Raw genomic sequence first — 15,930 nt, 5'->3', positions numbered from 1 at the left:
GGCTGACAGATATGCCACAAACAGGACTCACGCAGATGCACTTAGTGGCAATAGAAATTTCCCTTAACAGGTGTGGGAGACTGCTGGGAAAATCAGGCCCACTGTATTACACTACTGTTGTGAATTCTGTGGCAGAGCTCCCTCCTGTGGTCACAAGTGGTACTTCGGCTGATTCTCTCTGTGAGCTTCCGTTGGTGGAGGAAAGTGGTACTGCGGCTTCTGAGTTTCCTTCCTCAGGTGATGAGGTTAAGTCGTTAGGTGCTGCTCTATTTAACTCCACCTTGTTCTTTGATCCTGGCCTCCAGTCAATGTTCTAGTATTGGACCTGTTTCCTCCTGGATCGTTCCTGTGGCCTGCTGCTCTGCATAGCTAAGTTCCGCTTTGCTATTTTGTTTGCTGTTTTTTTCCTGTCCAGCTTGTCTATTTGTTTTTTCCTGCTTGCTGGGAGCTCTGGGACGCAGAGGGTGTACCTCCGTGCCGTTAGTTCTGTATGTGCTCTGACCTCAATGTCCATTGTGGTACTGAATTACCTCATCATGACAGTACTGGAGGCCTAAAGTACTAATGATTCTCAATAGAGGGAAAAAAGAAGTTCTAAGACCATTTTTTTTTCTCTGCACTGTGTTTTGCCTTCTTTTTCCCCTAGACATTTGGGTGTTTCAGGACACAGGTGTAGCGATGGATATTAAGGGTCTGTCTTCATGTGTGGATCAGCTCACGGCAAGAGTACAAAATATTCAAGACCTTGTGGTTCAGAATTCTATGTTAGAACCGAGAATTCCTATTCCTGATTTGTTTTTTGGAGATAGAACTAAATTTCTGAGTTTCAAAAATAATTGTAAACTATTTCTGGCTTTGAAACCTCGCTCCTCTGGTGACCCAGTTCAACAAGTTAGGATCATTATTTCTTTTTTACGTGGCGACCCTCAGGACTGGGCATTTTCTCTTGCGTCAGGAGATCCTGCATTAAGTAATATCGATGCGTTTTTCCTGGCGCTCGGATTGCTGTACGATGAGCCTAATGCAGTGGATCAGGCAGAGAAAAATTTGCTGGCTCTGTGTCAGGGTCAAGATGAGATAGAGGTATATTGTCAGAAATTTAGAAAGTGGTCCGTGCTCACTCAGTGGAATGAAGGTGCGCTCGCAGCTATTTTCAGAAAAGGTCTCTCTGAAGCCCTTAAGGATGTCATGGTGGGATTTCCTATGCCTGCTGGTCTGAATGAGTCTATGTCTTTGGCCATTCAGATCGGTCGACGCTTGCGTGAGCGGAAATCTGTGCACCATTTGGCGGTATCACCTGAGCTTAAATCTGAGCCTATGCAGTGCGATAGGACTTTGACTAGAGTTGAACGGCAAGAACACAGACATCTGAATGGGCTGTGTTTCTACTGTGGTGATTCCACTCATGCTATCTCTGATTGTCCTAAGCGCACTGAGCGGTTCGCTAGGTCTGCCACCATTGGTACGGTACAGTCAAAATTTCTTCTGTCCGTTACCTTGATCTGCTCTTTGTCATCGTATTCTGTCATGGCATTTGTGGATTCAGGCGCTGCCCTGAATTTGATGGACTTGGAGTATGCTAGGCGTTGTGGGTTTTTCTTGGAGCTCTTGCAGTGTCCTATTCCATTGAGAGGAATTGATGCTACGCCTTTGGCCAAGAATAAGCCTCAGTATTGGACCCAGCTGACCATGTGCATGGCTCCTGCACATCAGGAGGTTATTCGCTTTTTGGTGTTGCGTAATCTGCATGATGTGGTCGTGTTGGGGTTGCCATGGCTACAAGTCCATAATCCAGTATTAGATTGGAAATCCATGTCTGTGTCCAGCTGGGGTTGTCAGGAGTTACATGGTGATGTCCCATTTCTGACTATTTCGTCATCCACCCCTTCTGAGGTTCCAGAGTTCTTGTCTGATTACCGGGATGTATTTGATGAGCCCAAGTCCGATACCCTACCTCCGCATAGGGATTGTGATTGTGCTATCGATTTGATTCCTGGTAGTAAATTCCCAAAAGGTCGACTGTTTAATTTATCTGTGCCTGAGCACGCCGCTATGCGGAGTTATGTGAAGGAGTCCTTGGAGAAGGGGCATATTCGCCCGTCATCGTCGCCATTAGGAGCAGGGTTCTTTTTTGTGGCCAAGAAGGATGGTTCACTGAGACCTTGTATAGATTACCGCCTTCTAAATAAGATTACGGTTAAATTTCAGTACCCTTTGCCGTTGTTATCTGATTTGTTTGCTCGGATTAAGGGGGCTAGTTGGTTCACCAAGATAGATCTTTGTGGTGCGTATTATCTTGTGCGTATTAAGCGAGGCGATGAATGGAAAACTGCATTTAATACGCCCGAGGGCCATTTTGAGTATCTAGTAATGCCATTCGGACTTGCCAATGCTCCATCAGTGTTTCAGTCCTTTATGCATGACATCTTCCGAGAGTACCTGGATAAATTCCTGATTGTGTACTTGGATGACATTTTGATCTTCTCGGATGATTGGGAGTCTCATGTGAAGCAGGTCAGAACGGTGTTTCAGGTCCTGCGTGCTAATTCTTTGTTTGTGAAGGGATCAAAGTGTCTCTTTGGTGTTCAGAAGGTTTCATTTTTGGGGTTCATCTTTTCCCCTTCTACTATCGAGATGGACCCTGTTAAGGTCCAAGCGATCCATGATTGGACTCAGCCGACATCTCTGAAAAGTCTGCAAAAGTTCCTGGGCTTTGCTAATTTTTATCGTCGCTTCATCTGCAATTTTTCTAGTATTGCTAAACCATTGACCGATTTGACCAAGAAGGGTGCTGATGTGGTCAATTGGTCTTCTGCTGCTGTGGAAGCTTTTCAAGAGTTGAAGCGTCGTTTTTCTTCTGCCCCTGTGTTGTGTCAACCAGATGTTTCGCTTCCGTTCCAGTTCGAGGTTGATGCTTCTGAGATTGGAGCAGGGGCTGTTTTGTCGCAGAGAAGTTCTGATTGCTCGGTGATGAAACCATGCGCCTTCTTTTCCAGGAAGTTTTCGCCTGCTGAGCGAAATTATGATGTGGGCAATCGAGAGTTGCTGGCCATGAAGTGGGCATTCGAGGAGTGGCGTCATTGGCTTGAAGGAGCTAAGCATCGCGTGGTGGTCTTGACTGATCAAAGGAACTTGACTTATCTCGAGTCTGCCAAGCGGTTGAATCCTAGACAGGCTCGTTGGTCGCTGTTTTTTGCCCGTTTTGACTTTGTGATTTCGTACCTTCCGGGCTCTAAAAATGTGAAGGCGGATGCTCTGTCTAGGAGTTTTGTGCCCGACTCTCCGGGTTTATCTGAGCCAGCGGGCATCCTCAAAGAGGGAGTAATTGTGTCTGCCATCTCCCCTGATTTGCGGCGGGTGCTGCAAAAATTTCAGGCTAATAAACCTGATCGTTGCCCAGCGGAGAAACTGTTTGTCCCTGATAGGTGGACGAATAATGTTATCTCTGAGGTTCAATGTTCGGTGTTGGCTGGTCATCTTGGAATCTTTGGTACCAGAGAGTTAGTGGCTAGATCCTTTTGGTGGCCATCTCTGTTGTGCGTACTTTTGTGCAGTCCTGTGGGATTTGTGCTCGGGCTAAGCCCTGCTGTTCTCGTGCCAGTGGGTTGCTTTTGCCCTTGCCGATCCCGAAGAGGCCTTGGACACATATCTCTATGGATTTTATTTCAGATCTTCCCGTCTCTCAAAAGATGTCAGTCATTTGGGTGGTCTGTGATCGCTTCTCTAAGATGGTCCATTTGGTACCCTTGTCTAAATTGCCTTCCTCCTCTGATTTGGTGCCATTGTTCTTCCAGCATGTGGTTCGTTTACATGGCATTCCAGAGAATATCGTTTCTGACAGAGGTTCCCAGTTTGTTTCGAGGTTTTGGCGAGCCTTTTGTGGTAGGATGGGCATTGACTTGTCTTTTTCCTCGGCTTTCCATCCTCAGACTAATGGCCAGACCGAACGAACCAATCAGACCTTGGAAACATATCTGAGATGCTTTGTTTCTGCTGATCAGGATGACTGGGTGTCCTTTTTGCCTTTGGCTGAGTTCGCCCTGAATAATCGGGCCAGCTCGGCTACCTTGGTTTCGCCGTTTTTCTGCAACTCTGGGTTCCATCCTCGTTTCTCTTCAGGGCAGGTTGAGTCTTCGGACTGTCCTGGTGTGGATACTGTGGTGGACAGGTTGCAGCAGATTTGGACTCATGTAGTGGACAATTTGACCTTGTCCCAGGAGAAGGCTCAACGTTTCGCTAATCGCAGACGCTGTGTGGGTCCCCGACTTCGTGTTGGGGATTTGGTTTGGTTATCTTCTCGTCATATTCCTATGAAGGTTTCCTCTCCTAAGTTTAAACCTCGTTTCATTGGTCCGTATAGGATTTCTGAGGTTCTTAATCCTGTGTCTTTTCGTCTGACCCTTCCAGATTCTTTTTCCATACATAACGTATTCCATAGGTCATTGTTGCGGAGATACGTGGCACCTATGGTTCTATCTGTTGATCCTCCTGCCCTGGTTTTGGTGGAGGGGGAGTTGGAGTATATTGTGGAGAAGATTTTGGATTCTCGTGTTTCAAGACGGAAACTCCAGTATCTGGTTAAGTGGAAGGGTTATGCTCAGAAAGATAATTCCTGGGTCTTTGCCTCTGATGTCCATGCTCCCGATCTTGTTCGTGCCTTTCATATGGCTCATCCTGGTCGTCCTGGGGGCTCTGGTGAGGGTTCGGTGACCCCTCCTCAAGGGGGGGGTACTGTTGTGAATTCTGTGGCAGAGCTCCCTCCTGTGGTCACAAGTGGTACTTCGGCTGATTCTCTCTGTGAGCTTCCGTTGGTGGAGGAAAGTGGTACTGCGGCTTCTGAGTTTCCTTCCTCAGGTGATGAGGTTAAGTCGTTAGGTGCTGCTCTATTTAACTCCACCTTGTGCTTTGATCCTGGCCTCCAGTCAATGTTCTAGTATTGGACCTGTTTCCTCCTGGATCGTTCCTGTGGCCTGCTGCTCTGCATAGCGAAGTTCCGCTTTGCTATTTTGTTTGCTGTTTTTTTTCTGTCCAGCTTGTCTATTTGTTTTTTCCTGCTTGCTGGGAGCTCTGGGACGCAGAGGGTGTACCTCCGTGCCATTAGTTCGGTACGGAGGGTCTTTTTGCCCCCTTTGCGTGGTTTTTGTAGGGTTTTGTGTTGACCGCAAAGTTACCTTTCTATCCTCGCTCTGTTTAGAAAGTCGGGCCTCACTTTGCTAAATCTATTTCATCTCTACGTTTGTCTTTTCATCTTTACTCACAGTCATTATATGTGGGGGCTGTCTTTTCCTTTGGGGTATTTCTCTGAGGCAAGGTAGGCTTATTTTCTATCTTCAGGCTAGCTAGTTTCTCAGGCTGTGCCGAGTTGCATAGGGAGCGTTTGGCGCAATCCACGGCTGCCTTTAGTGTGTTGGAGAGGATTAGGGATTGCGGTCAGCAGAGTTTCCACGTCTCAGAGCTCGTTCTATGTTTTTGGGTTATTGTCAGGTCACTGTATGTGCTCTGACCTCAATGTCCATTGTGGTACTGAATTACCTTATCATGACACACTACACAGCTTAAGTGGCAGACCGTGGCTAGCAGATATATATATATATATATATATATATATATATACAGTGGGGCAAAAAAGTATTTAGTCAGTCAGCAATAGTGCAAGTTCCACCACTTAAAAAGATGAGAGGCGCCTGTAATTTACATCATAGGTAGACCTCAACTATGGGAGACAAACTGAGAAAAAAAAATCCAGAAAATCACATTGTCTGTTTTTTTAACATTTTTTTTGCATATTATGGTGGAAAATAAGTATTTGGTCAGAAACAAACAATCAAGATTTCTGTCTCTCACAGACCTGTAACTTCTTCTTTAAGAGTCTCCTCTTTCCTCCACTCATTACCTGTAGTAATGGCACCTGTTTAAACTTGTTATCAGTATAAAAAGACACCTGTGCACACCCTCAAACAGTCTGACTCCAAACTCCACTATGGTGAAGACCAAAGAGCTGTCAAAGGACACCAGAAACAAAATTGTAGCCCTGCACCAGGCTGGGAAGACTGAATCTGCAATAGCCAACCAGCTTGGAGTGAAGAAATCAACAGTGGGAGCAATAATTAGAAAATGGAAGACATACAAGACCACTGATAATCTCCCTCGATCTGGGGCTCCATGCAAAATCCCACCCTGTGGGGTCAGAATGATCACAAGAACGGTGAGCAAAAATCCCAGAACCACGCGGGGGGACCTAGTGAATGAACTGCAGAGAGCTGGGACCAATGTAACAAGGCCTACCATAAGTAACACACTACGCCACCATGGACTCAGATCCTGCAGTGCCAGACGTGTCCCACTGCTTAAGCCAGTACATGTCCGGGCCCGTCTGAAGTTTGCTAGAGAGCATTTGGATGATCCAGAGGAGTTTTGGGAGAATGTCCTATGGTCTGATGAAACCAAACTGGAACTGTTTGGTAGAAACACAACTTGACGTGTTTGGAGGAAAAAGAATACTGAGTTGCATCCATCAAACACCATACCTACTGTAAAGCATGGTGGTGGAAACATCATGCTTTGGGGCTGTTTCTCTGCAAAGGGGCCAGGACGACTGATCCGGGTACATGAAAGAATGAATGGGGCCATGTATCGTGAGATGTTGAGTGCAAACCTCCTTCCATCAGCAAGGGCATTGAAAATGAAACGTGGCTGGGTCTTTCAACATGACAATGATCCAAAGCACACCGCCAGGGCAACGAAGGAGTGGCTTTGTAAGAAGCATTTCAAGGTCCTGGAGTGGCCTAGCCAGTCTCCAGATCTCAACCCTATAGAAAACCTTTGGAGGGAGTTGAAAGTCCGTGTTGCCAAGCGAATAGCCAAAAACATCACTGCTCTAGAGGAGATCTGCATGGAGGAATGGGCCAACATACCAACAACAGTGTGTGGCAACCTTGTGAAGACTTACAGAAAACGTTTGACCTCTGTCATTGCTAACAAAGGATATATTACAAAGTATTGAGATGAAATTTTGTTTCTGACCAAATACTTATTTTCCACCATAATATGCAAATAAAATGTTAAAAAAACAGACAATGTGATTTTCTGGATTTTTTTTTCTCAGTTTGTCTCCCATAGTTGAGGTCTACCTATGATGTAAATTACAGACGCCTCTCATCTTTTTAAGTGGTGGAACTTGCACTATTGCTGACTGACTAAATACTTTTTTGCCCCACTGTATATAAAAGTAACTGTGCTACAATAACAATCTCTCTACAATGATCTCAGGACAAGTTTGGCAGCCAGCAGTAAAAAGGACTGCTGCACACGAAAGTGTGGACAAAGAAACAAGAGAACTGTGCAGAAAGAAGCAACAGGATTTTTGCTTTGAAAAAAGCAGTTGGTTTGCACAGCGGCATACAAACAGCAATGCAGCTATCAGGGAGCCTTATAAGCTACAGAGCTGATGCACAGAAATCTAGCATCCACTGTCCCTGCAAAGAAAAGGTGGTGTTGGACAGTGGAAATCGCTACAGCACAAGCGGTTTGGGGGTGAATGTACCCTGCCTAACGCTATCCCTTCTTCTGATGATCTGATCAGATCAGCAGCAGTAACATGGCGGTCGGCGGGAACGCCCCTTTATAGCCCCAGTGATGCCGCTGGAAGCAAGCCTATCACTGTAATGCCCTTCTCTAAGATGGTGGGGACTGAGACCTATGTCATCACACTGCCCACACTCTGCGTCCACCTTCATTGCCTTAGAAATGGCGCTGAATGCGTCATATGAAATGCGACTTTGGCGCGATCCCACACTGGGATGGGGTCGGGTTTCATGAAACCCGACTTTGCCGAAAGTCGGCGACTTATGAAATTGACCGATCCGTTTCGCTCAACCCTAGTGACCAGTATGTTGTAGTGACCAGTACATTGCATTCACCAGTACATTATGCCCAGCTCTCATCTATATATATAATTGTCTAAGGGGTACTTCCGTCTTTCTGTCTCGGAAATCCCACGTCGCTGATTGGTCTGGCCAGCTGCCTGTCCTGGCTGCCGCGACCAATCAGCAATGGGCACAGTCAGGCTGAGAATTAGTCCCTCCCTACTTCAGTCCAGTCAGTGCCTGGAGCCCGCTCCATACTCTCCTGCCGTCACTGCCCGCTCCATATTCCTGTCCAGTCACCACTCACACAGGGTTAATGCCAGCGTTAACGCTGCTATTAACCCTGTGTGACCAACTAATGTTAAAACCAGTGCCCACTCCATACTCTCCTGCCGTCACTGCCCGCTCCATACTCCCGTCCAGTCACCGCTCACACAGGGTTAATGCCAGTGTGTGACCAACTAATGTTAAAAATAGTAAAAAAAACTAAAAACCTGCTAATCTCACCTTCCGTAGTCCGACGATGAGCACGTGCCTGCCGCCAGCTTCCGTTCCCAGAGATGCATTGCGAAATTACCCAGAAGATTTAGCGGTCTCGCGAGACTAAGTCATCTGGGTAATTTCGCAATGCATTCTGGGAATGGAAGATGGCAGCAGCCTCGCGCGTAGCAGTACAGCTTCGCTGGATCCCGGTGCGTGAGTATATAACTATTTTTTATTTTAAATAGTTTTTTTTTAACAGGGATATGTGCCCACACTGCTATATACTAAGTGGGCTGTTTTATATTCCGCGTGGCTGCTATATACTACGTGGCCACTGTTATATACTACGTGGCCACTGTTACATACTATATGGGCTGTGTTAATATACCGCGTGGCTGCTATATACTACGTGGCCACTGTTATATACTATGTGGCCACTGTTACATACTATGTGGGCTGTGTTCTATGTGTTATATACTATGTGACCTGTACTCTATATCATGTGGCCAGTGTTAGATACTATGTGGGCTGTGTGTTATATACTGCGTGGCCTGTATTAATGCATCAGGTATTCTACAATATGTATATACAGATAGAGAGACAACTGAAGGAGCAATTCCCAATATAACAATATTTATTAATTATTCTCCATAAAATTATTACAGTACAAAGTTAACTATATACCCATTTAGTGAAAAGAGTACAATTCAGATGGTTAGATCCATCTGTACAATGGTTTAGGCAGAAAGAGAGAAGATACAGGATCACAAAACTAAAGGCCAAATGACCATACTCAAATTTTATGGGTAATAAATCCTGGCATCTAAGGGATGAAAGTGCAATGTGCAAATCCTAAAAAGGTCACTCAAAATGTTCAATACACAGTAACCACATTATTGCACTCAACCCTGTGGCCTATATCCACATATAAATCCCATAGGACAGTCCGGCTATGATAGCGATCATATTTTACCTGCAGTCATGGTGGCCTTAGTGTGGTCCGTGGCTTCGTCAGGAGGTGACTAAGCAGCATTTGTGACCCCTTTAAATACCAGAAAATTTTAGTTCAATTACCAGCAGCCATGTGCGGCGCGCCCCAGCCATGTTGCGACGCGCCGAGGAGAGCGGCACTCAAGGTGCGCTTCATCACATCACATGGTTCGGTCACATGACCGGACCCACGACCATGGCAACGCGTCACCCAAACTGAGCACCTCCCACCACCGCGCGAAGCAACGCATGCGCAGTGCGCGCTCCTGCCCAGGTAAAAAAAGGAAAAGGGGTGCACGGAGATAGGAAATACAAAATATAACACTCATCTGTGCCCAGGTAATTATAAAATGAATTCTCCCAACCCTAACAAAAGAAACTAATCAAAAAATTTTACAAATTGAAAAGTATACAAATTATATACCAAGGGGAGAAGGGGGCTTTGTGTACCCGGCACAAATACTTGTCTGACAGAAAATAAGGATACATAAACCATATACCCCACCGTCAGCCAACCAACATCCCAATCCTTATGAACATTATAACATAAAGAGAAAGCAGGGCAGTGCCAACAATAGTGATTCATGGTGCTGACCTGGTATCCCCCAAAACAAGACCATTACAGACATATTAGTCAGACTACTAATAATAATGTTGTGTACAGCATCATACAAAATAATTAGTCTTATAATAGGCCCCAGTAATCATAATTGGATTGGTCCAATGGATCTTCATACATGAATTTCCCAAATCCATATGGTTGTTATAGGCAAAATCCTCCTGTTCTAAATGCTGTACAGCCAAATGATCCATAAAGTGCATAAATATCATCGCACAGAACTAAATCGTGAAAACTAAAAAATAAAGTGAAAAACACATGTTAAAAAAAGCACACAACAACCATAAAGTTAAAAGAACATAACATTTGCGCCTACTCATTAAATAAAGGGCTTGAAGCTTAGTGCCTCGTTAAGGCCTTTTGGGGCAACTGTGTCGAGGCAGGCCATCCATTTAGTTTCCCTTTTCAAAAGTTCTTTTTTTATAGTTACCGCCCCGAATTCCCAGTTGCACCCTGTCTGTGCCCTTAACCCTAAGCTCTTTTGGGTTACTATTGTGGTGGGTATGGAAATGTTTTGGTATGGTTTTTAGGATTGAAAGATCATGGACCATTGTTGCATTCCTTATGTCCCCAGTGTGTTCCAAGGTCCTGACTTTCAATTATCTGGTTGTCATCCCGACATACATTAGTTTGCACGGACAATAGGCATAATATACCACCATATTTGTGGTACACAAAATATGGTGTGTAATTTTATAAGTCTTGGTAGTGTCACTGTTGTCAAATGTAAATGTTCTTTCGATATATTGGCACGCAGAACAATCACCACATTAAAAAACACCACCATATTGGACCCGCTCGTTCGGAAAAAATGGGACTTCTGTGGTGCCACATAATGACTGCGTGTCAATAGGTCCCTCAAATTCTTTGAACGCCTCCAAGTCACAGAGGGATTCTCGGGCAAATGCCTACTCAGATCCTCATCTGCTCGCAAAATGGGCCAATACTTCTGCAAAATGTCCATTATATCAGTCCATCTAGAATTGAATGTCGTGATCAATCTAATTGGTTCTTCTTGTTGTTGTGAGTTCCTCCTTTTTGCTAACAGTTCACATCTCTGTGTACTAGTAGCTCTCCTATAACCATTCCGTATACATTTATGATTATATCCTCGTTGTTGTAAATTATAACACCGTCACCCCTATTGCATATTAATCCAATGAGGTAGAGAGTTTTTTTCAAAAATATCAATATTTTATTTATACAAAAAAATACGTTTATACAAGATCAGAGTACCACAAACCAAACAGGTTAAGGGAATTGAAACCAGGTCTGTTAACAAGTAACATTTACACCATAACATCACATAAATGTGCAAGCCGCCATAACGGATACCAAATACATCCTAATTGTATTATATCTATTCATGCAAAAAATTGCTATATAAGATTCTAAACTATACAACGGTATCTGGCCCTCCAAGCAGGGAGCACGTAACAATTGACTAGGGCAACCTCATATATAAGGCACTAATCTATCCTGGCTAGTCATTAGGACTGGTATAAGATCTTACTAAATATCGGCAAGTGCCATACACCACAGTCCTACCGGGAACAAAAGATAGTATAAATATTTAACCCTGAATTAGGGAGGCCCATGTCAGAGACAACTTACTTAAAGTTCGGAGCCTGGTATCCCCACCTGTCGCCCCGACTCATGTGGTATAAGTGATTAGGTGGCTTTTTTTCTTCAGATTGGTGCAATTACAGCAATACCAGATTTATGTTGGGTTTTCATGTTTGACTGCTGTCACACACTAAAAGGTGCTATTTTTTGCGAAAACTCGTTTTTGCATCAACAATCAACATATTTTCAGAGCTATAATTTTTTCATATTTCGGCCAAAAGAGTCATGCTATGGCTTATTTTTTGCAGGACGAGCTGATGTTTTCATTGATACAATTTTCGGGCACATGACTTTTTTTTTATTTCTTTCTATTCTGATTTTTGGGAAACAGAATGAACAAAAACCAGTAACTCAGGAATTGCTTTTTGTTTTTGTTTTTTATACCATTCTGTTTGTGGTACAATTGATAAGATCGCTTTATTCTTTGGGTCAGTTAGATTACAGTGATACTACAGTTATTTTTTTTATGTTTTGGCGCTTTAACACAATAAAAACTATTTTATAGAAAAATAATTGTTTTGCATTGCTTTATTCTGAGAGCTATAACTTTTGTACTTTTCTACCGATGGAGCTGTATGGCAGCTTGTTTTTGTGGGACAAGATGTTGTTTTCAGCTGTACCATTTTTATTTACATCCGTCTTTTAAATCGCATTTTATTGCACTTTTTGTTCGGCAGTATGATGCTAAAGCACCAGAGAGTGGAGGATAGGGTTAAACCAAAGTAGGGAATTATCATAAACACCTAGTAACAATCTCAGATAAATGCACCAAACACCTTCTCTAATAGCAACCAATAACAACCTACAGCTATACAGAATAATCTATCTCTGACACTAAGTGCTAGCTAGGGTCTTGTTTATGTAGGAGATGCCAGTGGCTAACAATGCAGAGCCTTAATGCAGGAAAACTTCTAGGAGCCCCTCAATTGAGCAGATTAACCCCTACTCTGCTAAAAGAAATTTACATCATTTAATATGAAGGTGAAGTGCTTCTAATCAGTGCCGGAGTAGGAGAAATTAGACGCTGCGGTCTTCTGACTCCTCTCTGTTGTGGTAGACCCATGACATTAACTCACAAGGTACCAAGGCCGCTCTGCAGCCACAATTGCATTATGTTCCTAGGTCAGAATTAAAAATTTGGTAAAATTGGTGGAAGGTCCTCTTTAAATCTTATTTTCACATCCATTTTTCACAAGTGGAGCAGAAGATTTGATAAATTCTTCTCAAAACATTTTTCTTTTAGACATCCTTGGTTAATGAGGCCCATTGGCCCTAATTTATCTGAATGAGCTGCCTTTTTCTTCAAGGTGAAAACTTCTTTAAGATAATCTCTAGTCATTGCTTGTAATTTTTTGCTCCTTTCCTTATATTTGTCTCCCATTTCAGCAGGTGTTACAGAGAAGACATTCGCAATGGAGCTCATCTCACTCCTTATATCGCTTGCTGTCATCCTGTTTTTGGCCAATGTGTTTAAGAATCATAGAAAGTATGCCAACTTTCCTCCTGGACCTAAATCATTGCCGCTTATTGGAAACATGCACATTATCAACACAAGGAAACCTCAAAAGTCTTTTATGGAGGTAAAAAATGGTTTGCTTTACAACTGTGGCTGGTCAACAACTGTCACTTTAAGATTCCAACTCTTGAGCTAATATTTAAGATTGTCTATGGCTCCATTGCATATACAGAGGATGGTGTACTTAAAAAATGCCAAATGGTGCCCTATGATATTTCACATTGCTATATGACCCCATCCCTGAACAAAGGGTTCTTTGAGTTTAAGATAAACCCTAGTCCAGAATTGATTCATGTCTAGGCTTTCCTACATCTTGGACAAAGATTTAGTTTACAACCCTAAATATAAATACCCTGTCAATAGTAATGATGAAGTGGCTTGTTGCCCTGGCACCTCGCAACTTCAGATCATGCCCCATTAATCAGTTGAATAGACTTTGACAAAATAAATTTAAGTTGGAATCCAACATAGCATGATCATGTCACCATCTGTTTCTCCCATTGCTTGGCCTTATCTCAGTATCTCCACTTAAAACCAAGGCCCAGCCACACACTGCTAGGGCTAGCGGAACGCACCAAATAATTAGGAAGATGGTATAAGGTGCGTTCGCAGCCCGGGGTCCACCCTGCACAGATGGAACCTGCTGCTTAGTAATGACGGACTGTATGGCGGTATAATGGGGATACACACATGGGTTAATTTCACCCGATATGAAGGAAGTGAACCCTGTTGTGTCACAGGGCCGCAGAACCTCACAAAGAGCGCAAGCAAGGAGTCACAGAACTCTATCCCAAGATTCAAGGAAAGAGTTCCTCTAGACGTCTTGTGCTTGACACAGATACTGGGGTGTCAGAGTTAAACAGTAGCAATAATTAAATGCACAAGAGTGTGCGCAGTGCTGCTCTGGCGGACGCCACTAACCACCCAGACTTGGGTCAGGAAAACGCTTTATTAGAGCACGGAGCCGCACTGGCGTTCACTGCAATCAGACGCTGTATCGTGTGTTAGGTGCAGGTAGCACTGTCGGGCGCTAGATAGCAAGCATCCATCGTTCGCAAGCAGTCAACAACACTAGGAAGGGGATGATTAAAGAGCGACAGTCACACATCTACACACACACGTTTTCAAGTATACACTAGCGCATGGCCGAGCGGCCATGTGAACCTTTTATAGCAGCAGTGCTACGGGACCGTCCAGAAGGTCCAATAGGAGCTGCAACAGGACCTGAGCATGTGACCCCCGACCTCCAATGGGAGGTCGTCCCGTGGGCATGCTCAGTATGGGAAAAGCAGGACTTAGTCCCAGAAAAACCTGCTCGCTGCTGATCAGTGCTGGCTACAAAGGAAGAGCCTGTGAGGGCAGTAGTAACCAGTTGTCCAGTATCAGCCTGAGCTAGACGCTGGGACCAATGTCTCCACTGAGCAGACTCCACTGCACCTGGAGAAGAATGGGAGACTTCAGAGGAGGTGGTTCGAGATTCCCCCTGTGCAGAGGCAGGAGCTCGACATCTAACACACATGGCATTACTTTCTGTTTTATCCCCTTTTTACTAGTCTGAAAATTGCAATTGTAAATACAATACATAAAAGTATATTTAGACAATGTAAATATAATAAATCTAAGGATGAAATCTATAGAAATGTGTAATTGTGTCCCTTTTTGCACATCTTTAGATATGCTTGGATTTCGGTCAGGCTATATAGTGCGGGTTAAAAATATTGTCACCTAGATTATGTTGCTGAGTTGCTGCAACTCATTGATTCTGATATATTTTTATACAGAATTTGCAGAAATTAAACCACTTAATTTTCCAAATTCTGCACCAGATATAACATAATGTCAAATGTAAACCAGAAGCCAAAACAATTGAGCCAGATCAAGTGTTGGCATAAGTGCAGTACATAGGTGTGTATTCACACTGTGGCCATTTAACAAAATCTAAGAAAAAAACAAAATGAGCAAATATCCTATAGTAAGTGAGTAAACAGTAATAGTACATGTAAATAACATAGGGTAATTAGTTAACATTGTTTAGATAAAAAAAAATGTAAAAGCCATGCCACCACGACAAGGTGTACCCAAATTTAAGCTGTTCATTTTGTTAATATAGTTTTCCATGGGTGGGTGTCTGAACAGTCAGGTGTGGGTTTTGCTCTCCCCTTATCTATTTTTATATCTGCTGGCACATAGTGAGGTGAACTGCAATAGTTATTACTGTCCCAACTGGGGTACACCTTGTCATAGTGGAGTAACCTTTATGTTTTTCTGATGAAAAAATTGGTAACTAAGTCCCATATGTTTTTTATACTTACCAATACTATTTTTTTTTACTAACTACATGGTATCACTGTGTTGATTCGCATGTGTTCCCACCACCATTCACTGTGTCCACCGCTCTGCTTATCCTCATGTTTGGCTGCCACGCTGAGTCTTTGCAGCATTTCCAATTCTGCTGCTTATCTCTGATGTCTCCACATGGCTTTATGGGGGGCGCAGCAAGATCCTGCAAAAAATTAAACCCTGCTGTGCCCTGCAGGGTTTGGAATCCCCAAGCAATCATCAGCCAGCAGGGGCTACATCAGACAGTGCCACCCTCCACCACTTGTGTGAGCTAAGGTTCCAGTCCTTCTTGTCCTATCTGTTCTCTCCGCTCCTAACCTTGGCTGCATATCCTGAACCTGTGCTGCTTGTCCAAACCCCAGAACATCTGACTAGGCTTCTGTCTCGCCCCTCAGTACTTCACATACCTGCTCTGACCCATGGGTCAGCTGCTGCAGGTCCAGACACTGTCCTGGAGTGGCAACTGGTGGCTATCCTGCGGCCCAAGCCTA

The 15,930-nt window shown here is 43.8% G+C and overlaps 1 protein-coding gene across 4 annotated transcripts in view; it reads left to right on the top strand.

The window, feature by feature from the left end:
• LOC138638741 (cytochrome P450 2K6-like) overlaps positions 1–15,930 on the top strand; it is a 91,987-nt gene that overhangs the window by 49,088 nt on the left and 26,969 nt on the right. The window contains exons 2-3 of one of the 4 annotated variants that reach the window (XM_069728286.1): positions 12,827–12,890; positions 12,970–13,163. In XM_069728286.1, coding sequence (XP_069584387.1) covers positions 12,869–12,890; positions 12,970–13,163 — 216 coding nt within the window. In that variant the 5' untranslated portion in view covers positions 12,827–12,868. Of the gene's footprint in view, positions 1–12,826; positions 12,891–12,969; positions 13,164–15,930 lie in introns of those variants that run through there. The other 3 variants (XM_069728287.1, XM_069728288.1, XM_069728289.1) reach the window with 3 other exon arrangements.

This window comes from Ranitomeya imitator, chromosome 5 (genome assembly GCF_032444005.1).
Source record: "Ranitomeya imitator isolate aRanImi1 chromosome 5, aRanImi1.pri, whole genome shotgun sequence".
NCBI classification, from domain to species: Eukaryota; Metazoa; Chordata; class Amphibia; order Anura; family Dendrobatidae; genus Ranitomeya; species Ranitomeya imitator.
Note: the sequence above shows the minus strand (reverse complement) of the source record. Positions and strands in the feature narration are given on the sequence as shown.